The sequence below is a fragment of the Brienomyrus brachyistius genome, chromosome 2 (assembly GCF_023856365.1).
Source record: "Brienomyrus brachyistius isolate T26 chromosome 2, BBRACH_0.4, whole genome shotgun sequence".
Taxonomy (NCBI): domain Eukaryota; kingdom Metazoa; phylum Chordata; class Actinopteri; order Osteoglossiformes; family Mormyridae; genus Brienomyrus; species Brienomyrus brachyistius.
In genome coordinates, this window is record NC_064534.1 from 30,005,944 (window position 1) to 30,032,831 (window position 26,888).

A 26,888-nucleotide genomic window follows, 5' to 3' on the forward strand; every position below is an offset into this window, starting at 1 on the left:
CCGAGCCTCGGCACTGACAGTGATTCTCTTTGTAGGTGAGAGAGACCGCAGCTCGTTCGGCTGATTCACGGAGCCGAGGTCGGCGCTTAACGCGACATCAGCATGTTTGAATTGTTATAGGCTGTCCTCTAACAAGGACCTCTGACGGAGCTCATTTTCAGCTTAATCCAACCATAGGCCCTAATGGAAAATACCGTTATTACTTTAAGAGTGACTTTTAAAATCATTTTCAATTTCCGCGTAAAAATTTTAACGGATAACCCTTCAGGTGCCAAATTCACTCACTCGATGTCACTGACATAAACGTATGTAATAGCTGAAATCCATCTATTCGTAGAAGTTCATGTTTTCTGTTTTAATTTTGCATATGGCTTGCGACATCCATTATTTATTAATCTGGCATGGAGAGCCTTCAGTCTATCCCAGAAAACACGCTACAGGTGACATCACAGATGGAATGCTAGTCCGTCTCTCACAATGACCCTGCACTGGATAGTGATGTGGAAAGATGCTGTATAGGTGGATAGATGGATTGATGGAAAATACAATATTTCAAAAAAACCTATACACCAAAGGAATTTTCCTTTAAAACAATCTGAAGCAAAAACTCTTTAATTCCTAAGGGTTGGAATATTTTGCTACATAGGAAGCAAAGGGTTACGGTTAAAAGGAAATATCAATGCTAACATTCACTTATGGGAATCAAGAATCCACAGTAGGAACCACAGATGTTGGTTTGCAGAGGTGGAGATTTCAGGTCCAGAGAGTACAAATCCAGACCAAGATTTTATTTCAACCAATCAGCTGAATATAAAGAGTTACAGTCACAGAGTATTCAACTGGTTGGTTGAAACAAAATCTTGGTCTGGATTTGTACTTTCTGGACCTGAAATCTCCACCTCTGTTGGTCTGCGCTAAAAAGTTTCAACAGGATTGAGAACTGCATCCACAGAAATGTCGCAAAGGGATTTGAGTCCAAGTGGAAGTACAAAGAACTTATGACACTATGATATGCCATCCATCCATATTCAATACCCACTTGTCCTATGAAGGGTTACAGGGATCCAAGCCAATCCTGGAAGGTACAGGCGCAAGGCAGGGAACAACCCAGGACAGGGTACCAATCCATCATAAGGCAGACACACATATGGACAAAATGGCAGTTCCAATTCACCATAGCATGTTTTGGGAACTTGGGGGGAGAGAACCGGAGAACCCAGAGGAAACTGCACAATGACACGGGCAGAACATCCAAACTCCACACACGCAAAGCTGGGCTGGAGACTAGAAGCCTGGTCCCAGAGGTGTGAAGCAGCAGTGCCAACCACTGCACCACCGTACCATGATAAGAAAACAGTTTATGTAATGTGTAAATTGTAAAAAGTAAATAAAATGTAAACCTCACTAAAGGGTATTGGCCTGCAGTACGAGAAGTACAATATTAATTTAGGCATAAATTTACAGATAGCTAAAAATAAAAATAGATAGATAGATAGATAGATAGATAGATAGATAGATAGATAGATAGATAGATAGATAGATAGATAGATAGATAGATAGATCATGTGCTTAAAATAACACTTAACACATCTTAAATCATGCAGATACCTAGCTAATGAAAGTCATCCTTAGTTCAGGGAAGCATTCCGTAATTAATGACCATGTGATAGTCTGTGCTTCATACCTGCTCATTCACAAACACACAAAAAAATGGAAAATGCCAATGGCAAAAGGAAGTGGACTACAGTGCATGTGGAGGACAGGCATGAAACTGGAGGATGATTTGTAACTTGACTTGCCATCACCTCAGAAGTTTGGTAATGATGTCAATTTTTACCTGTCAAAGTCTGTAGGAAGTGGCACAGGCAAGGACAGAGGGCAGGTATTTATCACACAGCAACATTATGAGAGGTTCTAAGGTCTCTGACCACATGAAAACAGCCTCAAACGGCCTCTTTTGTCACTCTATACTCCACACCACCCATACAGTCACTGGTGGCCTTGCATGGGCTCCTCTCGCAGATGTTAGCTTGCTACGGAAAACTTAGAACTTCTTTGGCAGTTTGATGCAGCGGGAAAAATAGCGCGACCTGTACCCGGTGGAGCCACCCAATCCTCCACCCCTTTTCCCAGCATGCACAGGGCAGGCAGGCACAAGCTGCTCGCTCTTTAACTTTAATGTTGCATTGGCAACAGTCAAGGAAGGGGTCCTCTGCTGACTCCCAGACCATTTATCTTTCCATTAGAGGAGGCACTCAGGTTTTATTGGAGCAATAAAGTTTGTCTTAACTCCTGCAAAATGGCGCCTGACCCCAACTGCGATGGCCACTGCTCCATATTCATCACAGCCCTCGCTACATATACCCAATGACTGCACTGCTCCCCAGAACATCTTAATTTTGGTCGTTTTTTAATTAGACAAACACGATTTTGTCAGAGACAAAGAAAAAGACTGGTGTTTGGACCTGAGTAGTAATATCAATCAAGAAATTATCTTAATTAGTCAAAACACATAATTAGGTTGATAGATTCATAGTCTAGGAACAGTGAGAAGAAAAACATTTGTGTGCAAGCAAACTAAATTTCGGGGGAACGTCAGAGTCATGGTTGGTCTATGTAAATGTGGGAGGCTGAAAACTTTGCAAGACTTAATTTCAATTTGTCAGTATCTTCAGTATCAGATCAAGGGCATAATTTTGGGTTGAGCACAGGCGGGGGGGGGGGGGGGGGGGGGGGAGGCTGATGTCACCACCCATTTAAGGGGGTCCAGGGGAGGGTGTATTGCCTGATTTTGATTACTGGGGGGTTACAACTCCCCATTCCCCCATAATTTACATCCATGCATCACATATAATTCATATCTATAAAACACTGCAGAACATTTTTTTAAACTACCCTGGGCTCTGAATCTTTTGATTCATTTCTCATAGTTATTTTAGATGAGAAAAATGTGGAAGCCAGTCTGGCAAAATTGTTTCAGGACACTAAAACAGACAGACCTAATTTTCAAATAGTTGGTCACTATGTAGACCGCACGGGTGCATTTGAAATTCTGAATTTCTGGGTTACATACAAAGACAAGCAAATAGTATTTCAGCTGTTTTGCTGTGCTACTTCACATTTTGTCTCTAGCTACACTGTCCCTCATAATTGTGAATGACATCAGTATTGCTGATTGATTATTGTCCACAAAAACAGTCAATGTCTTTTAGTAATTTAAAATTTGTCATATAGTGCCCCTTAGTGACAAAATTAAAAACTTGCAATCTCCAAAAAGGTCTTTTCAATAACACTAGGGTAAAATGAACATTATACCATTTCAGTGAAATATTATGATCATGAAGAACCTTAATTGAAAAGACGGCACATTTAATCAATGAGAACACATTTACTTATATGGCACAGAAGAATACTTATTAGGTAGATGTTACCGGTACCACTAGATGTCACTGTCCAATTAACAGGAGTTATGCGATCCGTTGTCATAAAATTGTTACTCTGTCCTCAAGAAGATGCTCTGACTTTTCACTGAAAATTAAAATTAAAACGGCAACATATAATGGTGACTTGAGAAATGACAATGAATTTGTTCCACTGTGTATTTCCGCTGCTTTCCCATAATTACTGTAAGTAATTATGGGACTGTGACCATTGATTCTGCCGACGGAAGCGGAGGATGCCAGCAAATCAGGGCACACGCCAGGCGTGGACTGGCAATCAGGAAGTTCAGATATGTTCCCGGTGGTCTTGTAAGGGCTCGTCTTTTTTCTCCACCTTCGACATTATATGTATAGCCTGTACACCAGGGGTGTCAAACCTGTCGGTCGATCTCGGCATGTTTTCGGGTCAAGTGTAGGAGGTGAGTAATGGATAATACTTTATTTTATTGGTGGCCAACTGGTTGATTCACGGGGGACCCCACGCTCCAATCAATTCTTGAGATGCTTTTTGTTGCCAGTCCACCCTCAGCACACACTCACCATTTCACTAATTATATGTTTTTGGATTGTGGGATGAGTACCCGGAGCAGACCCACTGAATAAGTCGGCCTAAAACGAAGCTGTTGTTCATTCAATGTTTTTTTCTAATTCGAATAGTTGAGAATGATTTGTTTGTTCATTGAAACTCAGTTTTCTGACTTTCATGTTTAAGGTTGAATCTATTTTATTTTTTACAAGTGAAACTGATTAACATTTTCTACATTGAATCAATGTCAAATATGTCATGTGACTGATTACTTACATTTTCAAGTTCATCCAGCATTTATAGTTTTTTTTCTAGCGCACGGAGATGTGGGATGATAGTCAAACCCCAACTGCCGAGGCATGAGGCAACAGCGCTACCCACTGAGCCACCGCACCACCTACAAACGCATGCTTGTTTAAATATATGTTGCATGTGCAATAAAAACTAACGTTTCCAGATGAGAGGTCACTGGAAACCGCTTTGTTTGTGACACCATCACAATGATGTATTGAGACTCTGCACACAAGTCTCATTATCAACATCACTGCCATATTTACATGTAAATTTGATGTGAATAGCTTTTTCAGAAACCCTTCAAATCTGGAACACTTCAGTTGAAAGGATATGATAAAATGTATATTCCATGCAGTACACTACTAGTTGAAATGTAAGTTGTCTCCTTGGATAAAGAAAAAAAAAAACAAGTAATCAGGAATGACACAATATACAATAATTTATGATACAGAAAAAAGTGACTCTAAAGAAAACTAAAAGCCTTTCACCCTTGAAAGAAATGTGTGCAAATTACTGAGCATTTAAATATTCAATCAATAATCAAAAATTTCTGGCAGCCTCTCTGGCCAATTAAGTGCTTGCTAATCTGTCATAGATACACAAATTACATTTTTTTGCCATTTCTGTTACCAATAACTACAGCTATAAACAGCAAAGAGGCTAATTAATGTTATTGCTATTAACAAATCGTACTTAATCCTACATTAATTTTAGGGTATATCTTACTTAAATGCTCTTGACTTATGTCTGTAGCAGAAAAATCACCTGCAGATGTTCTGGGTGTACCTTGAACTGTGAAGGTTACGTGAGTTCATTCAAAGGTCTGTCTTTGAACAGGTCAGGGTAAAAGAGTCTCTTTGAAGGTCTTTGATATGGAGTCAGCCTGAGAGGGTGAACGTCATCACCTTTATTTTTAGAATAAAGACTTTTAAACAGCAGTGCTTGTTTTCACCGTGCCCTGCCACCCACACACCTGCCACACACATTCCAGAGCGTTTGTTAATGAGGAAAAATCCTTCTAAAATATGCAAGGTGAGAGATGCCATTGCCCTCCAGTCAAGGTGGCCTTCCTGTCCCCACTACCTGCTCGCATCAGCCTCTGGCATGTGGAAACAATCTAAAGCCTGTTCACCATAACAAAAGAAGACTGCCCCTCACCCCACCCCCGCAATAGATTAGAAGGAATGGAAAATCAAACTGCTTAATCGAAGACCCAAAGTAACTGCTATTGGTGGAAAGTCCATTTTCAGCTGCCATCCCCAATTACAACGTGTCGGGCTACGGGGGGCAGTGAACGTCAATTACCTGATTGGCTGGAGGCGCTGTGATCTGAGTGACGCAGGGATCAGTCCTGCTTTTAAAGAAACGTCACTCACTCTCTCTCTGGCAGAAATTACCTCCAAATCTCACACCTGTCACCAACCTAGATACTACGGAAGTCGCATTGGAAGGTAGGTACTATACTTTTAATACATCTGGTAAAGACTCAAACGGATGCTGTGTTAGCTACATAGAGATTCATTATAATTTAAGTTAGTTAATAGAGATTTAATATATGGAAAGTGATAACCTTTATTGTTTTAACAGTTATTTTATCTTAGCATTGGGTATATAGTTATTGGTCAGTGTATTACCCTAGTTGACTGTATCACGGTTGATATTTAACAGTGGCATATTGTAATACGTCTATATTGAAGGGCATCACTTTGCTAAGGGTTTCCCAAAAGCACACCTCACGAATAACTGAGCATCCCATACTGTACTGTGATAAACTTGACCTCATACTGCATAACAGGAGTATTAATTTATGGTCAATTACGGAGTCTGCATCAGCTCTATACTGTACATTGTACAAATTAAATCACCGTTAAGGAATCCAACCAAATTTTTTTTTCACAGTATAAACTATATGGACAAAAGTATTGGGACACCCTGCTTGATCATTGAATTCAGGTGTTTCATTCAGACCCATTGGCACAGGTGTATAAAATCAATCACCAAGGCATGCAGTCAGGATTATGAACATTTGTGAAATAATGAGCTATTCTAAAAAGCTCAGGGAATTCAAACGCAGTGCTGTCATATGATGCCACCTTGGCAGGTCAGTTTGTGAAACGTCTTACCTGCGAGATATTCCATAGTCAACAGAAAGTGGAATTATTGTAAAGTGGAAGCATTTAGGAACAACAGAAACTCAGCCACAAAATAGCAGACCATGTATAGTAACAGCGCAGTTGCAGTGTTGGGGTACAGTGCATAAAAGTCACCAGTGCTTTGTTGACTCAGTAACTACAGAGTTCCAAACTTCCACTGGCATTAACTCCAGCACAAAAACTGTGTCCTGGGAGCTTCCATGACGAAGCAGCTGCATGCAAGCTTCACATCACCAAGCGCAATGCCAAGCTTTGGATGGAGTGGTGTTAAGCACAGCACCACTGGACTCTGGAGCAGTGGAAACGTATTTTGTGGAGTAATGAATCACGCTTCTCTGTCTGGCAGTCTGATGGACGAGTCTGGCTTTGGTAGATGCCAGGAGAACGTTACCTGTGTGACTTCATTATGCCAACTGTGAAGTTGGCAAAAGGAGAGATAAAGGTTGTTTTTTAGGGGTTGGGCCAGGCCCCTTAGTTACAGTGAGGGGAACATTTAATGCTTCAGCATTCCAAGACATTTTGGACCACCCTGTGCTTCCAACTTTGCTGTAACAGTTAGGGGAAGGCCTTTTTCTGTTACGAAATATTGTGCCCCAGTCCATAAAGTCCATAAAGACATGGTTGGATGAGTTTGGTGTGGAAGAACTTGACTGGCCCACACAGAGCTCTGACCTCAACCCTATCGAACACATTTGGGATGAACTAGAATGGAGATTGCGAGCCAGGACTTCATGCCCAACATCAGTGCCTGACCATACAAATGCTCTTCTGGATGAATGGCCAAAAATTTCACCAGGAAAACTCCAAAATCTTGTGGAAAACAATCCCAGAAGAGTGGCAGTTTTTATAGCAGCAAAGAAGGGGGGGGGGTCACTCCACATTGATGTCTATGGTTATTTAACCCTATATTACAGATGGCATACATGGTTGGTGTTTGATATGATGTTTAATATGAATAAAATGTTTTTGAAATTAAAGGTTGTTTCTTGTACATAGTAGAATTGAACTTCATAGATAACAATACATTCTAAAACTTTTCTTGCAGAATTAAGTGTGAGCGGACGCAATGTGGCTTCTCGAAAAAATTCGAGAGGGCATGGAGAGCCTTCCCTTCTGGTTCACCGAATCCCTAGAGGTACGTGAAAGAATCTCGGCACAGAGCAACCTCTCGAGGAAGCTGCCCAGCAATGTTCTGACACCAGACAAAATCCCAGACTTCTTCATCCCACCCAGGCTGTCCAGGAGGCTGGCCAACAATGCAGGGTGCAACCTGACTAAGCACAAACCTCAGTCCCTTGAGCGTGGGCTCCAGGTCAGGAACTTGAGACATGTGCAAGCAGAGAGCTACCGACTTCGGGATGGTGCTGTCACACCCCAACCTAATCAGCATAACATAGAGGTGGAGTCAGCATGTCATGGAGACATAGCAACCAAAGGCCAAACAGCTGGCAAACCTTTGGATGGTAGAATGTTCCTGAAACAGCCGCTCCATTCCAGGGAGTACTATGGTCTGTCCGGCCTGTACGAAAGCCCCAACACACGCCGCAAAGAGTCCCTGTTCCACTCTCAGCTGCCTAGCTACTCCCTGGGTCTATATCAGTCCCCGTCCAGGTTGCAGCTAATCTCCAACTGCAAGGTGCTCCCAGAGCAGGGTAGCATGGAGACTGACACGCCCTCCTCCAACGACTCCTCCCCCCATGACTCCCCAGTGCTACCACGCTCGCTATCTGGATCCGTGCTCTTTAAGTTGCTGGGACAAGATAGTCCCCTCGGCCTGTCACCACTCTCCACCTCCGAGCAGAACCTCAGAGCAGATGAAGCTCTACCCGCTCTCCCTGCCTTGAGTCCCGGAGAGACACCTGGGTGCCCCTCCCACCTCGGTATCTACTCCTGTCCTCCTGTGCTGTACCCGCTGGACATGCTGCACTGCCAGGAGCGTCTGCAAAGGGAGCACGTGCTGCCACTGTTAGGCCGTGGCCGTGTTCGTCTGTCTGCGGAGCGCAGTTCCCCCGGAGCCACGCTGCGTGTTCGCGTGGTGTCCGTGGAGGATCTGCACGACGACACTCACGACGGCCGGCTGGTCCACTGCTACGTCAGCCTGTGTCTGACCCCGGGCAAGCACCAGCGTCAGAATAGCGCCACCATCAGGAACTGCAGGAATCCCATTTTTAACGAGGACTTCTTCTTCACTGAGCTCACAGACGACTGCTTCTGCAGTCTGTACCTCCGGCTGAAGGTTCTGGACAAGGCTTCCAGCCTCAAACGGGACACCGTCCTGGGAGTGCTCTCCAAACCACTCTCACAATTACTGCCTTTGTAAATCGATACTATAATTGCATGTCAATCTATTTATCTATAAAGACATTAGAAACAAGCCGAGTAATGAATGCTCTCCCATGAACATAAAAAGACGCCAACGGAAATATTTTTCTCAGAATTACAGAAAAAAATGTTCATGTCAGAATATTGCATTCACTCGTAGCATATGTATTTCAAAGACAAATTTCTATGTGCATGGAAATTTCATATTTCACAGTGTGGTTTAACTCCTGGGACTAATAGGCTGCTAGACTGATTTACAAAATCACGCTTGGTGTTTCACTGTTATTTGTTAAATCTTAGTTTAGTGATGTGTCATATTAAAATGCAGATGTGAAAGATCAAAAATAAAGAAAATGAAAAAGGCTTCTATTTGAACTTGGTCCTTTTTCAATTAAAACTAAGTCTAAACTTTGTAGAAACCTCTCAGAACATGCAGCTGAATTGGACTGTGATACATATAGAGACAGCTCGAAGCAGATGTTACAGAACTAGACTTACAACTCACAACCATTATCATTTAAAAGTGCACTGACTAAAAAATAAAAAATCCATTCAGTCTGACTCCATCTGACTGGCAGCTCATTTAGGGTGATGCCTGCCTTCAGCTCTGTGCTGCCAGCTTCAGGTCCCTCTGGAGAGCCTCCAAATCTGGGCTTCACCATGTAGGCAGGGGACATTTAACAACGATTATTCTTTACGAGACTTGAAAGATTTTTCTTTATATTTATTATTTGTAATAAAAAATAAAAAAGATTTTTTTGATATGGACCAGCAACAATAGCTTGGGCCACCCTGCAACCAGGTCAGCTCTGCTGGATAAGCAATTGCAAGATGGATAGATTATCTCCATCTGCTGGTGGATGTGGAATATAACAAAATAAAATGATCATTACAGCAGAGCTATACCTTTAATAGTATAGTATAGTATAGCATAGCACAGTATAGTATAGCATAGCATAGTATATAATATAGTAGCTATATTAGTGCATCTTTTGGTTAGTAGTTCTAATACTCAGAGCAGTTGGAATTTGCACCAGGTACACAAAAATATGCAGCATAACAAACAGTAATTGTAAATTTTCCAAGGGGAAAATACAATTTCATTTTCGCTACAGCATTATAGATATTAAATAGTTCTAAAACTCTTAATGACCATGAAGGAGGGAATGGAAAAGCAAACTGGTAATGACAAAACAAATATACTTCTACATTAACTATACTTATTGCTGTGCTGTTTTCACTGTAGTTGTTTGTTGAAATAAAAAAAAGCATACAGCAAATTCCAGATTCTCAGTTCTTGCAAAAAGCAGCAGTATGCTAATCTTAAGGAAAAAAATTGTCTGTCCGAAAAACAATGCCAATGCGGAGACATTTTTACCAAGCTGTCTCAGTATGAACAGCAAGCCCACAACCATAGCAAGAATTAAATTAACCAATTATTCTTGTCACAGGCATGTCTTCCATGTATTGTTCCTTCCAATATTGTATTTGACTGACTGGCTTATTTGGCCAGTGGACTTTCTGACTAATAGAGACAGTAAATCCTTTTTCATACTTCAAAGAGTACACAGGCTGGCAGGTGGTCCAGTGGTCTGTTCCAAATGGCAAAGGGCACAAGGCATAGACACACCCTGAATGAGCTGCCAGTCCATCGCAAGCCATAGACACCCACTGTGGGAAATTTATGACACCACCAGAGCACCTCAAGCAGGGTACAACACAGGGAGAACATGCAAACTCCACATACACACAAAGGAGGTGTAAGGCAACAGAGATACCCACTGAGCCACAACTGCCACTATCCATATAAATACATCAAACATTTACTTGATTGTTGACAAGTTTTAGCAAAGAGTTGGGATTCTGATATGGATAATGCAAAAAAACAGTAGATCACTGCTCCTACATAGTAATGCTCAACAATAGATTACTGTGTCAATTCTGGAACACTTATTGTAGACCAGTGGCCACCAACTGGAACAATCCAGTCTGCATCCCAACCGAAATGCAATTCACAGTGGGAGACCCCTGTTCTAGACAGTGTACACTCTCAGAAAAAAATGGTAAAAATGTATACCTTTGCTTGTCACTGGGGCTAAATATATTATCAAAGCAGTCAAGTACTCAGAAATATGTTTTAAGTTCTTTATTAATTATTCAAGCGCCTCTTTCGCCAAAAGCAGCATTTAGACAACCATAAATTTCTCCACTCGGACTGCTATCTCTACCCAAACCGAAATCGCAATCAAGATTACCCTACAATTAAGGAAAAGTCCTAGGTTAAATGCTTTTGTTTGGACGTCAAATACAAGGAAAATGTTGTTCTTAAATATGTTTAAATCTAAATTAGTTACGTTAATTTGATGAAGGGTGACGAAAACGAGGACTACTGGGGGCAAAGCGAAACAAATATGTACACAGAAAGGATTCTTACTGAACAAATGTCAGCGTGAAATAAAGCAAAATCCCGAACATTTTACGTGTTTTTTAGTCCGGAACTACCAAACCAGTCATCACATTCAATATATCGTCCAAATATATATAGTTTGGACTTCGTGGCAAATGTATTGAATGAATTACTAGTCTCCTGCACCAAATATTAAAATTTATATTTATTAAAAAGAAAAATCTCACCGTTTTTAAAGCTGTACCCCACATTTAGATCGACCATGTTACTGATTTCACGGCAAAAAGCGGAGAACGAACCTAAAACCGAAGATACTAAAAGTAATTTTGTATTTCAGTTCTTTTGTAGTTTACTGACCGAGAACCGCTTCCCGAAATGTATATATTTTGGGGGTAACATGCAAGAAAGAACGAATGATTCGTGAAGTAAAAATGCTTTTCTTGGGTGTTCCGGCGCAGTTCATAAAGGCTCCGCCATCCCGGCATGGCTAACGAGAGCGCCTCCTATTCAGTTCCGGCACACCGACTGTCCCGCAGAACCGACCCCGGATCAAATACAGACACACCGCCCATCTCGCACGCTGTCAGAGCTGTACGCACGTCCGCTGATCTGAGGTCGGCTGGTGATGGCGCGGGGACGGCAGAGTTTCCTATTCCAGGAAACGGGGCCGCAGACTGGCAGATAGTTTGAAACTGTATTGACAACATGGTGACTAAGGAGTGAAGGAGGACGGCAGCATGGTGTTCGAGACGCTGGTCGTGGACGTGCTGAACCGCTTTTTGGGGGACTATGTGGTGAACCTGGACAGCTCGCAGCTCAAGCTGGGGATCTGGGGAGGTAAAATCTTCTCGAAATGTCCGGTGTGAAGGGGAGGTGGGGCAAATCACTCACTGTACTGGGAAGCAGCTTCATTAGTGCCATCAGCAAAGGATGAGGCGTGTTTCAGATCGTCCGTTACTGGGGGAGTAATAACACAGTTACATCGCTATGTACTTACAGACAGACCTGTATATATATGCGTCTAAATGCGAATCTCTCATTAATGACTGGTGTCATTAAGCAGCTGTCACTGGGAGTCGACTTTTTGTTTCCATAAAGCATGCAATCGGCAGTGCGGAGCTGCCAGCGTTACGACTTTCAGCTCTGCCTGGTCATACGTCCCTTTCCTCGTTTTTCTTTCCCCCTCCACCTGAATCCCGAAGTACAATAAGGAAACTGTCATTTTTGTTTTCTTGAGGCAATTAATGAAGACAGAAGAAAGATTGACAGACAGCAACGGTTTAGTTGTAGGGTAAAACTGAGCGAGAGCAGTCGAAGCAAGACCTAGAAAATAAGTTCGGCTGTACCGAAGTCATGAAGTCTTTACCGTTTATACAACATGTAGCGTTTTTAGCTACGACTAGACAGTCTGGAGTACTACATGTCTGTGTGGTGGTAGTTTTTAAAATCAGTATAGCAAGTCGTCGTCGTGAGATTGTATTATTAGTTGTTTTCTCTTCGCCTTTTCCATTTACTTTGGGAGGACATTCCATTCGCACATTTGTATACCCATGGAGTAATGCAAATGTGTAGCCCCTGTACAGAAAATAAGGTATTTACGTTTTAGTTCCTGGGCGTCTTAGACCTGACAGATATCACTTCTGGGTGGATATCCACACCCCCACTACAACCCTCTGTAAGTGTGGAAGCCACTTATAACTGCACTGTACCAGAGCGTCGGATTTGCGGTGTAAAGCTCTTAACCTTAACGCCTCCAGATGTTCCCTTTCGTTCTAGTTTTGCTTTAGGATCCACTGAAGAGGGGTTTTCCTTGCATTTTTAACAGAAACAGAATGTGTGTCTTCACTGGAGGTTTTTACATCAAATTTGACAAATATCGGGCCCTGTACTAATGGGTATCTTTGATGTTGATGTCCGTGGAGGATCCTGCCTGTCTAAACTCTTTCTGGTGATTCCTGGTCCCAAAATGTTTTTTTCTTCTTCTTCATTTTGTTGTCTTTTAATGAGATGCATTTGTGAATTCAGGGCTTGTTTTACTTCATCAGCGCACACCTTAGACTGTAGCTGACTGCAGACAGCATGGCATGTAACACATGGCCTTGGCATTTCACAAATGAAGGCTGGAGGGAGATACAGAAATTATGTTATCCCCACAGCTGTTGCACATAAAGGTAGTTACTACTGTTCCTCCAGCATCCATAGCATGTAGCAATTGTATATAACATATAACGACAGCTCAAAACGAACGGCTCTGAATTCTGGGTATTTTTGAATAAAAGGAATTGGGATTTAGTCCTTGACCCTAATGTTGTGTAGTACAGATCCTCTGTATTATGACATTGACCATGGACTGTTACCAACTTACCGCAAGTGGAAGTGTTTTAATGATCTGATATTATCCTGGCTTGTTCACAGAAAAGGAGAATTGAAAAAAAACTACTGGCTGCTAATTTTGGCCTATTAAATGTTCAGTTGATTTGTATGTATTTGTGTTACATATTCTTGTTATGTAATTTGTTTTTGAATCATTTGTGCACATGTGTCAAAACAAGCCAAAGCTTGATCTCTTGCTGTGTTGTTGAATAGTTGAAATGACATGTTTTTATAGAGGCAGAATTTTTTTAGTGGTGCATTTAAGGTGTAATGAATTTTTGAAGTTTGAGGTTTTTTTTTTAAGTTTAACTTGCTTAAAAAAGCCTAAATTCTCAATAAAACAACCTATCGTTTAGTTTGTCATAATCTTTCATTAGAACTATTTAATAGCAAATAAAAGTAATGGTAAACCATTGTTCTGAATATTATTAATTAGGGGATTCATGTCAGTCAGGTGAACTTGGTGTTACACCATTCAAGGAGCCATTTTATTCATATTGTGCAAGAAATTATTCGAGAAGAAATAATATCACAGAGACGAATCCCTGTTGACCCTAACTGATGACCCTAACTTCGGGAAACATTGACAATTCATCATAATTATGAAAATTAGTGTTTAAAATTTATTTATCAAACATTCACACCTGAGCCATGTGCTTACATAAGTGTCCATGATAATTTCTGTCACATTTGATTTTTGTCAAGTGGTGTATCTGATTACTGCATATTTGTATTCCATTCACTTATAGTTTTAAGCAATATGTAATGTAATATATGTACGTAATTCATAATGTAGCAGAATGAAGGGGGTGAACAGTGACTGGTGAGCATAAACAGCAGCTGTAAAAGACCTAAAACTCCAATAATTCAGTGATAGGAGAAATGTTACTCAAAGATTAAAGTTTACATCTGTAAATACAATTTATTAAATATCTTTTATTTCATAAATAAAAAATATAATTTAGCCCCTTTTCCCCTTGTATATGCTACTTTCAAGCTTGGAAAAAATGGCTGATAATACAAGCACACAGACAGGCGCAGGCATAGTCACTCAGACACAATTCATCAATCCTGACTTTTTTGCTGCCAGCTATTTTGCTTAAATCCCAATATAATACACGAATTCATGAATTCTTGTTGTTAGACATTTTGTCTCCATTGAAATAAAAAGTGCAGTTGACCTTGTTGACTGTCATGCTTAATTTTCAGTTTCAATTTCTTCAACAAACAATGATCTTTTTCTGTGGAAGCAACGTGGTTAGGTGGTGTAACTGGTTTGTGTCAGCTGGTGCACCCCATTGTGGTTTATCTCTTACATACTATGCCTTTTTATGTAAGGGACTTGAGCATCCACAGACTTTGGTATCCGCAGAAGGTCTTGGTGCCAATCCCCTGCGGATACCAAGGGACAACTGTATATGTTTTTAGGTACCTGTCAAAGGTTTGGACACACCCACCCATAGAAAGGTTTATTTGTACTATGTTCATCATTTTAGAATAATTATAAAGATATAAAAACTATAAAATAACATGTATGGAATTATGCACTGACCAAAAAAGTATTATATATATAAATATATATATATATATATATATATATATATATATATATATATATATATATATATATATATATATATATATATATATATAATTTATATATATATATATATATAATTTGTTTGGGGGGAGCAGCTCTCTGGGATGGGACTCATTTTTTTTAGAGCAGAATTCTCTCTCCTGCTATGACTGTGCTGTTCAAATTTCATTCTCCACTGAATTAGTGTGAGATGGAGAGCATAGCTAAAAGGGTGCGTTTGGTTTGCCGCAACGCGGATATGAAGATACTGCGAAAACACTATCATGTCTATTTTCCAACCAGTAAATCTGGCTCAACATGCAAAGAAAAACCCAGTAGGATTCCTGAAGATTGTCAGGCAACACCTTTTTTAATAGTCTTCATTTCTATAAATCATTTAGAAAGTGACTTTCTTAAGCTAGCTATGCTGATCTTGAAGCATTTTTGGCGGTCTATGAATTCAGCTTGAACCAGAATAACGTGATTGTTTTGATGTGAACTTGTTCCGCATTTTGGCCTGCTTGATGGTGAGTTATAGAACAAATTCTCCCGCGGTTTACTTTTGGAGTTGGAGAGCCAGACCCACTAAATTTAATTTGTGTAGTTTGAAGGTGTTGCCTGTGCAGTGACAGTGCAACACACAGTCCCTTGTTCTCTATACCTCACCGTACTGGCTGCCTTCATTGTTTGATTATCCTATGGCTTACCTCCCCTTTCACTATTACCTGCTCTCTGAGTTCTGTGGCTCATGCCTTTCTGCTTTCCAATATACCTTGCCAGATTTAACCAAAGCTAGCAACTAAAGCGGGGTGGATTAGTCTCTGCCTGGTGATCCTAAAGTAAATTCACAAGTACCTATTTGAGGGTTCTCTCATTAATGAGTTAGTTAAGCTTCTTGACAAGCTGAAATAGCCACTGCTTCTCTGACTTACTGCAGCAATCTTGGTATGAATACTCAGGCGTTTATATCTGCGCCTTCAATTTCCATGGATGTTATTTGCATATATTTGCTTCACTTGTTGGGAATATGCAGCCTGCACAGTCCATATTGCTTCTGACTTGCTGAAGTGTAGTTGCTGCTGATCTTTTAAAACTATCTAAGCATTGTGATGGAAATTGCTGCGAAACTGCAGTTCATTCTCTTCTTTTTTTTGTACACTGTTAGTAGCGTAAAAAGATAAATATTTTCTACTCACTATCTTTGCTTATCAGAACCTCCTATTCATGTGACTTTTAGATTATGATGTTTGACTTCCTGTCAACTTTGGCTGAAGAACTGAGCCATACTGTTGTTGGCTGAAGGTGTTTTGATGTAGCTGTTGGATGTTCCACAAAGGGATCTTTTTAAAAATTCTGTTAATAATTAAACAGACACAAGCCTTCCTAACATATCCCATTTAAGCTTCAGTACCCAGGGATGGGATGGTGATGTGTCCGTCTGCTCCTTTTAAAGTAACAAAAACTGTGCAATACTTTGCACATACTATTAATAATATGCTCGTTGTTTTTCTTTGCATTCCGACTTGGAAACATCCCATTCTTACATTTATTTTATGACACATACATAGTAGTGGGTGATATGATGATAATTTATCATGACCGGTTGCAGTTGTTTACATGATAAACGGTACAGAGTTATTGCAAGAATTGCGATGCAACTCTACATATACATTAACTATAATTTAACAGACACTTTGTCCAAAGCGATGTACAAATAAGGCAAATAGCACATTACAGAGATGCTTGCTGTCAAGGAGTCGACTAGGCAGATGTGTGGCCTGGCCGGGCTTCCAATGCATGCCCAGTTACAGGTGCACTACATGACACTATTATTATATAACCATAACAGATCAGTCTGTGGAATGTGATTCTTTTGTCCGTATCACCCACCCTTACATAGACATCAAAGATGATTGTACGCATTTTCGTTTACGTAGACATAAAATGCTACTGCTTATTTATGCAATGCCTTTTTTGCAGGTGATGCAATACTAAAGAATCTTGAAATAAAAGAAAATGCATTGGTAAGTTGACATAACAAAATATGCGTCGCATTCCTCGGCATGAAAGCAAGCACAGATACTGTTTTTTAGACTCTGCTTAATTACCCTCGATTGAACAGTTTGCTGAATGAATCTGTTTAAAAAACATCAGGAGGCTGAACGCCTGTTATTTTCAGTCATATTTTAGGCATTCTTATATCGAATACGATGTAAAGTCTTGGTATAGCTTAGGCAAGCTTATACATATTCAATTCTTTATTAAATATGGTCAGATTATGGAAGAATAAGTGATTTTATTTAGCACGGTTTCTCTGACCAAGTTTTTAACTAGTTAACTGGGGCACTCAAATAAAATCAAATCAAGGTTATTTATAAAGCACTTTTAAACGACCAAGGTTAACCAAAGTACTGTACTGAATGAACTTCTGACAGGTACTCTGGAGGACAGAGGACAGAGTGATTTAGAGGACATGGAAATTGGATGCACATTCTAATAATAATGAACAAACTGTCCTGTATATCTTGCTGTGTTTTCATTGTTCTTCCGATTCTCTTTTCAGAGTCAGTTGGATATTCCGTTCAAAGTTCGAGCTGGACACATAGGTAAGGCCTTTCTCTCTGCAGTTGTGTTTTGACTGTGCTGCTGATGGCCAAATGGGTTTTTGCTGATTTATTTTCCAACATTGTTTGTCACCATCTGTAACGCAGAGGTGGTACTGCTTATGAGATTGCTATAGTAATGGTACTATTGACGTAGTAATGGGGTCATTTTAAGTATGATATGTTCCCAGCTTAACTGTGACAATTTATTGCCATTATAATAAATTTGGGCTGCAGAGAACCTCAGTCAGAAGCACTGTTGTCTCACCACCCCAGTATTGGGGGCTTGATTCCTGCCCCCTCTCTGTGGGTATGGAGGTTGCATGTTCTCCCGACATTTTTTTGGATTTTGTGTACAGTGGGACCCCTGTATCCATTGTTTCAGTAACCGTGGCTTCAGTTAGCCACAGTTTACCATGGTCTGGAAAAAAACGGTCCGAGTACAAGCTGTAACACGGCAAAATCCGCCAGCCCAGTCGCACCCAGAGCATGACTCTTCCCCCTTTCTCCCAGGACCCACACTTCAATGCTTCGTCTCCTCGATATATGATGTTTTTTCATTGCTCTGTTGTCTCTTGAGAATTAAGCTCAAACATCAGGATCCTTTCATTCAAGAGAGAAAGAGTGCAGTACTGTACAGTACTGTATAGTAATGTGCAATGTAGTTTATTGTTACTATAATGTTCACAATATCTTACTGTCTGAAATTTATGCATGTACATTAAAATCACATTATATATGGGGTCTGCAGATGTGGATCACCGTTAAGCACAGTTTCTGCGGTGGGTCTTGGAACATCACCTGGAGATATGGGGGGACTGCTGTAGGTTCTTCGGTTATTTCCCACATTGTAAAGACAAACAGTTAAATGAAGTGCAATCTGTAAATAGTGTGTGAGTATGTGCTGGTGTGTCTTGGCATAGTGTCCAGGGTGGTTTCCTGCCCTCTCCTCTATGTTATACAGGAGAGGCTCCATCCCCCACAATCCTGTAATCTATAAGCAGCAAGATGGATGGATGAATGGATGTGATATAGTCAGTTGGTCGGTCGGTCGGACGGTCAGTCAGTTAGTCCCTCCCTTCCTCCCTCCATCCATCCGTCCGTCCCTTCATATGTTTTCAGCACCCAGTTCACCTTAGCATGTTTTTTGGGCTGTATGGGAAAACTGGAGTACCTGGAGGAAACCTCATGATAACATGGGGAGAACATGCAAACTCCACACATATTTAGCCATAGCGGAGACCTGAACTCTGCTCCCAGAGGTGTGAGGCAGCAGTGCTGACCACTGTGCCACCCCAATGTAATATACTCTTAACTAATCTCACTTTCGTGATCCATCCAAAATTTTAGTCAACAGTTTGTGAAATTTTACAGAAATGCAGTTAAAATTAATTTGAATAGTAATGTTTTGTGAGTCATGGGCCAAGGGTCTGATTACTGCAACATTTGGTCATGTCCTTGGCAACGTCATTGATAGCTGCAAGTGAGTTTTCCCCGCATTTCCTGTTATGCATCATCAAGGGGTGAAAGTGAAAGACAGAGGTGAAATGGACTGGTCTTCACGTCTTCTTAAACCCTTGTACATTCAAGGTGTCCTCTCCGAATTACCCTACCCTATACCACCATGAGTTCTCGTCGCCGTATCCTTCATCGCTCAAAACCTGTTCACCGTTGTAAATGGACGGATACTGGCTCAGGCTGAAAAAGCAGATACTGATTGGCGATCCTGTGTCTGTGGTATTACCTTTCTCCATTGTTCCTGATCAGCGAGGTGGACATGCGTGCATGTGTCTGTGTAATGACCGCTGCCTTTTTCAGCGTGGGGCCTTTTCAATGCGACTGGCTTCTTGATGGCGCGGTGACAGGTGACTGGATGCAAGAGCAGTGAAGAGTAAATATAGGTTAGGCGTTTGGCAAGTGCCACTGCCACAGTCTACTATAGTTGCTGCTAGACGTAGGTGGAGCATTCAAGGAGTCTCTGGGAAGGGAATCCAGCCCAAGGAACCACATTATTCCCTGCATCTTTACCGGTGCCTTTTGGTTTTGTTGGGTGTCGGGGGAGGGGCCGGCCAGCTGCGTTTTCCTCATTTGTCTCCTTAGCCGTAAACTGGGGCCAATGTTCTGTCTGATAGCCTTGGCGAGTCGTTTCGGCTGCGGGCTGCACTGTAACGGAGACTTTTCTGAGCCGCATTGATTTTCTTAGGGCGCCTGGAGCTGAAGATACCCTGGAAGAATCTGTATACACAGTCTGTGGAAGCTACCCTGGACGGAGTGTATCTGCTAATTGTGCCCACTGCCAGTAAGAGTTTCTGCCGCTGTTACTATACCTGAAAAAGCACAGTCATTAATTGGCACAGTCAAACACAACGACATAAGGTACCTTTCTATCTCCATGCACCCTCATACTTGATTTCATTTAATATTAATATATATTAGCCACGTACAGGATTTTTGCTGGACTTGTCCATGGTGCTGATATAGCACGAGAAAGATGTGTGAAGTCTGTGTCACCACAGCATAATTCTGTCTGGTGCATCACAGCAATACTGTTGCTGACGTTGCTGTTAATTATGCACGATGCAGCCTGGGCCCCATGCCTCCCGGTGGTACTGTAAGATCTGAACTCCCTGAATGCTTCTCATCAGCACCTCTTGAAGACAGCTGATTTCTGCTAACAACGCCTTTCGGTGTGCTTCACGGCTGGCGAGACTTAGGGAGGCACGGTCATCGTCCAGACTGGTCCTCATCGATCCGGTCTGATTTTTAGGTATAAAATATGACCCAGAGAAGGAGGAGAAACACTTCCAGGAGTCCCGGCAGAGGGAACTGCAGAGGATCGAGGAGACGAAACAGAAAGCAGCGGAACAAGGTATGCGAACCGTGCCTGTCCTTTTCTCTTCGTCTAATACAGGCTTTTTGTTCTACCCCTATGTCCACGTGCCGTAACAGTAGAACATTTTTAAAGGGTTGAATTATAGTTTAAATTGACTCATGTAATATAAGCCCTTGGCACTGAGTGAAGACAATCATAAACAGTATTGATTCAGCAGATTGTAATATTGATATTATCATCACTTGTGGGATATGTAGACTTAGCAATAAGCAGGAGCCACACCATGGCATCATGGGTACAACTACGTATCTGGAGGTTTTACATTGCAGAAAAGTGAAATGTATATACACTGAAGGAGCAAAAACAGACGAAAGAATCAAAAGCCAAGATGAAGACATCTGTAATTCGAGTGTACAGTCCCAAAAAGGCTTTTTAATCATTGATATCAATATAGAATATCAAGTAGAATGAAATTAATGCTGTAATAGAAGAGGAAAAATAAAAGAGGTTTTGGTAAATGTTTGATTCGGAAATTGTATGTGTGTGTGCTTTTATAACTATGAGTTCTTCATGATTTTCCCCTTTTGTTTGACAGATAACCCAAATCAAGAGAAGCAAGACACATTCGTGGAGAAGCTGGTTACTCAGGTGATCAAGAACCTTCAAGTGAAGATCTCCAACATTCACATTCGATATGAGGATGACGTGAGTGTTCTGCCAATAGGAATACTGAGTTCTGTGGCGTTTCCTCAGATGGTTTTATACTGGGGAGATTAACCTTCACCAGTGAAATATTAACCCGCGTTTCCATAGATTCCTACTTTGATTGTTTCACCAGTATGCCTGTGTGACCTCTCTGTTGATGGCCAGTATTTATCTGTCCCTTCCAGGTGACGAACCCCACATCACCTCTCTCATTTGGAGTATCACTGCAGAATCTCAGTCTTCAGGTACCCCACGTCCCCACAAATAAACAAACCTAAACTGTGTTTTGACACCTGACTCACTCCATGATTTTTGATTATGGGTAACACTGTGTCATCTGTCAAACCCAGACTGCAGATGAAAACTGGAAACCATGTCTGCTCGACGAAAAATCCAAGCTGTTCTTCAAGGTAAACTGATCCACTGCTTCACGGACAAAGGAATAAATGGTTTTTTGGGGTAAAGAATATTATTTCCCCACCCAGTCTGCACCTAATGTGAGAACAAACTCACACATACACTGATTGAAAATGTGCTGGGATGATTAGCTTCGGTTTTCGCTCGTCCTGTTTTGATGATCCCCTGCTTCATCCTCAGTATCCCTTACTTTCTGGGCCAGTGTTTAACTTGCCTCTTCACCCAATTCATTTTCAGCCTGTAATTACAGTTTTTTTATTTCTTGTTACAGCTCGTCCGTCTGGACAATCTGTTTGCTTACTGGAATGTGAATTCTGAGATGTACTCCAATCACAATCCAGATGAAGCCTTGGTGAGTCACGTGTCCCATTGTTCAGTTTGTCGATACTGTGGATGTGTTTAGCCGCAATGACTGAACACCCAGGTAGACATAGCAGAGAACATGCATATTTGTGAAGATCAGCTCACGGCATATTTAACATGTTTTTCCCTTTAAAAATGGCTGAGTACATTACAAATAATTGCTGATATAGAACATTGCCATGAAATTGTGAGTAGTGTAGTAGGAAAATGGATAATCCTTTTAATGGGAATTAGTCTAGCCATGATTTTCTTTTATTTTTAGCCAAACCACTGCCTTCTTTCTGCTCTATGTTTGTCAGATGTGCTTGAAGGACAGTGTCGCAGTTCACAATGCAATTCCAGAGGACTATGATTTCAGTAAGTGCTACACCACATCTATAAATATCATTCTTTTTCGCATTAAAGACCAAAGAATATTTGTTTTTAGTTAGTTTTGCTGTAAAACTTTCCAAATGAAATGGACTGAATATTTTGTTTAAAAAAAAATGTTGCGGCGTAACAGTTTGTTTACTCTGTTTTCTTCCAATGTGCTAGTTTTTCGTCCGATATCAGCCAACGCTAAATTACGCATGAACCCCCGGTCTGACGTGGACTTCTCGTCACCTAAAGTGGACCTGGTGGTGAACCTCCCAGAGGTGGCCATTAAGCTCAACAGGCCGCAGGTAAGGGACACGTGACCCATCCTGTTCCCAAATCGCTGGCCCATGTCTTCTCCACCTTCTGCGTGGCTGTACAATAAGGCTTGGATGAAGGTTTTTTTGTGCGTCGAGGAGTGGAATGACGTTGGCAATGGTTCTGAGGCTCACTGAGGGAATTTTATTGCCTGCAGACAGATAGATGACTGTAGGGCACCTAAGGTTAGACCTGCGAAATAAAAGGAGCCCATTTGATAATCTTTACAATCGGGTGTCTCGGAATTTCAATCAATTTCACAGTCACTGGTAATATAATAGCAAATGAATAATTCCGCAGAAATCTGTTGTGATTAATGGCTGTATTTCTCATATATGCACTTTGTGGCCACTTCATTTAGCTACTACTGGGTATGACCCATTTTGCCTCCAGGCCTGCGAGTCGGACCTAGATGTGTGCAATCGCAAGTGCCTTGTTGCTCACCACTATCATACTGAGCTGTTATTTTTGTATTTGTGGTCTTCCTGTTAGCTTTAATGAGGTTGGCGATTCTCCTCTGACCTCACTCATTAGCAAGGACTTTATCAGGAACAGATCTGCCACTGGCTGCATATTTTTGGTTCGTCACACCAGTTTTTGCAACCTCTGGACACCTTAGTGTGTGAAAGTCCCAGGATGGCGGCTGCTTCTGACACCAAAACGCTAAGATCAGGCGTCATGGGTGTTCTAATGCTTAATTGAACAGGAAGTGAACCTTTACTACGTGCTGCATATATTCGGTTGCAAGCACGTAATTTGTTGTTTGGGTTGTTTGGAGGACCATGTATAAGAATATGTATAAAAATTGGCCACTGATGTGTGCTTCGTGAAGCTGTGCGCGTGCGTGTGTGTGCGTGTGTGTGCGTGTGTGTGCATGTGTGTGCATGTGTGTGCGTGAGAGCGAGTATACCTCTCCTTATGGGGACACAATGGCCCCATAATGTGATAAATATCTGTTTTTTTTCCTTATGGGGACCGGTTTCCTGGTCCCCATAAGGGAAAACTCTATTTTATGCTATAAAAAAACTAAAAATGCAAAAAGTCTTGTATTTTGCTCGGTTACTTATGGTTATGGTTAGGGCTGGGTAGGGGTTAAGGGTGTCCTACTTAGCGTTTGCATTTTTGCCATAGAAGTGAATGAGCGGGTCCCATAAGGATAGGTACAGTATATAAGGGTACATAAGGATAGGTACAGTATACCTGACGTGTGTGTGTGTGTGAGTGTGTGTGTGTGGTCCAGGTATACATTACAATAATGAATAATGAATGAGATAGTGACAAAATCCTGTATTTTGATGCTGATGGGGCTACTTTTTCGGTCCCCACAAGGGGAAATTCAGTTTTATAAAAATCTGTGACTGCAATCAAAAAAACTAGTACAGTGATCCCCCGGTTTATATCCCCGCGGTTTAACAATCGTGCCCCTGTTATATCGTGGATTTTTCCCCTGACGCCTCACAATTCTCTGCAATGTGTGTATGTGTGTGTGTGTGTATGTATATATATATATATATATATATACACACACACACACATTATATATTATTATTTTTATTTTGTTACTCATATCCTAAGCCTGACATCCACATATCATATGTGTTTACAAAGTGTGTTTTTATATGTTTACCTGTATTTAAGGCCATTTTTTACATGTATGTAAAAAAATGTTTATTTATATGGTCTTTCTATATCACGGATTTTCACCTATCACTGATGGGTCTGGAACGTAACTTCTGAGATAGGTGGGGGATCACTGTAATGCCAAAAGACAATATTTAGTTTGGTTACTTATTCATCATGGTTAGGGCTCGGTAGGGGTTAAGGTTGCTGGAATTAGGGTTTTGCCCATAGAAATAAATGAACAGTCCCCAAAAAGATGAGTACAGGTCTGTGTGTGTGCGTGTGCACGTGTGTGTCACGTCAAATCTGACTGCCCACCTTTTCTTCTTTCAGTATGTCAGTATGCTGGAGCTTCTGGGATCTGTTGATTTGATGTCTAGGAATTTACCATACCGGAAGTATCGTCCTTGCCTTCCTGTTCACAATAATGCACACATGTGGTCAGTACTATTAAGCTAACTTTCAGTGTTTTCAGCATGATCAATATCTAGTTGATGCAGCATTAGCTCCCATAAAAGGCATTTTTTGTTTGACCAATCAGGTGGCAGTATATAATAACCAGCATCCTGGAGGTGAACGTAAAGCCTCGGCTCCACATGTGGTCCTGGAAGCACATCTGCCAACATCGGCAGAAGGTCAAGTCCTACAAGGAGCTGTACAAGAAGAGAATAACGAGCAAGAAGCCTACCGAAGACCTGCTGAAGAAACTGGAGGTTGGCAATCCATTCTCTCACTTTCAAAATTTGATAGGTATAGAGACAAAGAGAGAAACATTATTAATTCCCAAGGAGATATTCAGGTGCAAACAGCAGCAACAGATATGAAATCATTAGAAGATGAAGAACAAATGACAAAATGTCTAAATGTGAAGGGAATCTCCTCTGGTATGTTTGCATAAACTGCCTTGTTCTGCATGAGGGTGTGCTTTATATGTGTGTGTCTAGGAACCAGAGACAACACTGGATATTTTCAACATCACACTAGCACGTCAGCAGGCTGAGATGGAGGTATGAGATCACCTTATGTCACTTATTAATGCCTAAACACAGCTAATGAACTGTAAGCCCAAGTCCATTAAGACACTTGAAATATTCATAAACTTTAATAAGTCATAATAAGTAAACTTTCTTGCATCTCTATGTGCGCAAAGTATCAGTGAATGGCTGGCTTATGCGTTAGTGATAATCCTATCAGCAGTAACCCAGTAATTCAGCCTCTGCCTTGTGTTGTGGTTGTCAAGGCTATGAAGGCCGGCCTGCGGATATACCGCCCTGGTGTGAAACCGGAGGAGGAGCAGACCCAGGGCTGGTTTTCCTGGATGTGGAGCTGGTCTGGGGACAGCGGCACCCAGAAGGATAACAAGGCTGGAGGTCAGGCAGAGTTCAGAGAAGCCGCCCAGGGGGGCTTTAGGTTTACAGTCTACTGTCGCCACCAACCACCCAAAAGAGCCCAGTATGCTGTTTCAGGGGCCCTATTCAAAAAGCAACCCCCCTTCCCCAAGTAGTACCTGTTTGTGGCCCACTGGGGGCCTTCAAATCTCGGGGCCCCATGCAAATGCATGGTGGTCAACACCACCACTGTCTCTGTGGTACCTGTCCTCAGGAGAGCACTCGTATCTGGTCACTGTTTCTGTCACCTGCAGGCTCTCCTTCTTTCATTTCTGAAATTCATATTCTCTGCTTTTTAAAAATCGTATCACAAGATCCTCCCCTCCAGTTTTTGATAGTCTGTCCTAGGGGAGAGTAATATGCTGTTTTGGCAAATACACATGAATGGATAAGGGCATTTTCTAAGCAGGCAAGGGTGTCCCGTTTGCTGGAGAGCCGTGGTTTGTTGTGTGCTGATGTTATTCTTTGCTGCACCTCTGCAGGGTTTGATGAACTGATGACCTCCAATGAAAAGGCCAAACTCTACACTGCCATTGGATACAGCGAGACTGCTGTCAATCATAACCTGCCAAAGAATGTGAGTGACCCCTGCTTGACCTGTCAGTCGCAGTTAGTTTGGGTGTTTGTGTGGCATGTACACTGTTCTTCTGCACATTCGCCCCGTTAGGTGTCCCTCTAGGATTTGAGAGCAGTCGCTCCAAGACATGACTCCAAGGTGAATGTAAAGCCGATGTTACATTACAGTATGTATACATTTCTTTTAGTTTGAAGACATGAAGATTAAATTCCAGTTGCAAAGCTTGTTTGTGTCAATCAAGGAGAATGAAGACAAGCCGGAAATTATCAAGCTCGCCGTCATTGATCTGAGCGCTATGCTAACACAGAGGCCGGGAGCACAAGCTATTAAGTATGTATGGGATTTAAGCAGCCACACCTCGCAGAAAGTCTCTCTTTATGATTCTCTCTTTTGTAATATAAGGCTTTGATCTTCCTGTTTAACCTGGGTCTTCATTTCACGTTACCCATCTATTTTCAATAAAGGAAGTAGGATCAAGGAGGGTCTCTAATTCATCCCTGGAGGTTACACATACTCACAGAGTAATGCATTATTGTTATCTGAACGTAAGGCAGAAGTGAGCAGAGCTGTCACAGCTAAAGATCTTAAATAATTCTGAGTGAGTTGGTAACTGACA

The 26,888-nt window shown here is 41.4% G+C and overlaps 2 protein-coding genes across 2 annotated transcripts in view; both read left to right on the forward strand.

Annotated features, from left to right (window-relative positions):
* Nucleotides 1–3,748: 3,748 nt before the first annotated feature.
* LOC125718823 (C2 calcium-dependent domain-containing protein 4C) lies at nucleotides 3,749–8,733 on the forward strand. Its single transcript, XM_048992945.1, has 3 exons — nucleotides 3,749–3,859; nucleotides 5,651–5,711; nucleotides 7,459–8,733. The coding sequence occupies exon 3, from the start codon at nucleotides 7,480–7,482 to the stop codon at nucleotides 8,731–8,733; it is 1,254 nt and encodes a 417-aa protein (XP_048848902.1). The 5' UTR covers nucleotides 3,749–3,859; nucleotides 5,651–5,711; nucleotides 7,459–7,479.
* Nucleotides 8,734–11,722: 2,989 nt separating this feature from the next.
* vps13a (vacuolar protein sorting 13 homolog A) overlaps nucleotides 11,723–26,888 on the forward strand; it is a 50,455-nt gene continuing 35,289 nt past the window's right edge. The window contains exons 1-17 of the mRNA XM_048980039.1: nucleotides 11,723–11,979; nucleotides 17,075–17,118; nucleotides 17,658–17,700; nucleotides 19,901–19,996; nucleotides 20,465–20,566; nucleotides 21,126–21,235; nucleotides 21,421–21,480; nucleotides 21,586–21,645; nucleotides 21,924–22,004; nucleotides 22,315–22,372; nucleotides 22,550–22,677; nucleotides 24,641–24,747; nucleotides 24,849–25,020; nucleotides 25,252–25,314; nucleotides 25,548–25,677; nucleotides 26,178–26,272; nucleotides 26,460–26,602. Of these exons, the coding sequence (XP_048835996.1) occupies nucleotides 11,880–11,979; nucleotides 17,075–17,118; nucleotides 17,658–17,700; nucleotides 19,901–19,996; nucleotides 20,465–20,566; nucleotides 21,126–21,235; nucleotides 21,421–21,480; nucleotides 21,586–21,645; nucleotides 21,924–22,004; nucleotides 22,315–22,372; nucleotides 22,550–22,677; nucleotides 24,641–24,747; nucleotides 24,849–25,020; nucleotides 25,252–25,314; nucleotides 25,548–25,677; nucleotides 26,178–26,272; nucleotides 26,460–26,602 (1,592 nt within the window). The 5' untranslated portion in view covers nucleotides 11,723–11,879. The remainder of the gene's footprint in view (nucleotides 11,980–17,074; nucleotides 17,119–17,657; nucleotides 17,701–19,900; nucleotides 19,997–20,464; nucleotides 20,567–21,125; nucleotides 21,236–21,420; nucleotides 21,481–21,585; nucleotides 21,646–21,923; nucleotides 22,005–22,314; nucleotides 22,373–22,549; nucleotides 22,678–24,640; nucleotides 24,748–24,848; nucleotides 25,021–25,251; nucleotides 25,315–25,547; nucleotides 25,678–26,177; nucleotides 26,273–26,459; nucleotides 26,603–26,888) is intronic.

Coding starts and splice junctions, on each gene's coding strand:
- LOC125718823 (XM_048992945.1), top strand. CDS start 7,480: ATGTGGCTTCTCGAAAAAATTCGAGAGGGCATGGAGAGCCTTCCCTTC.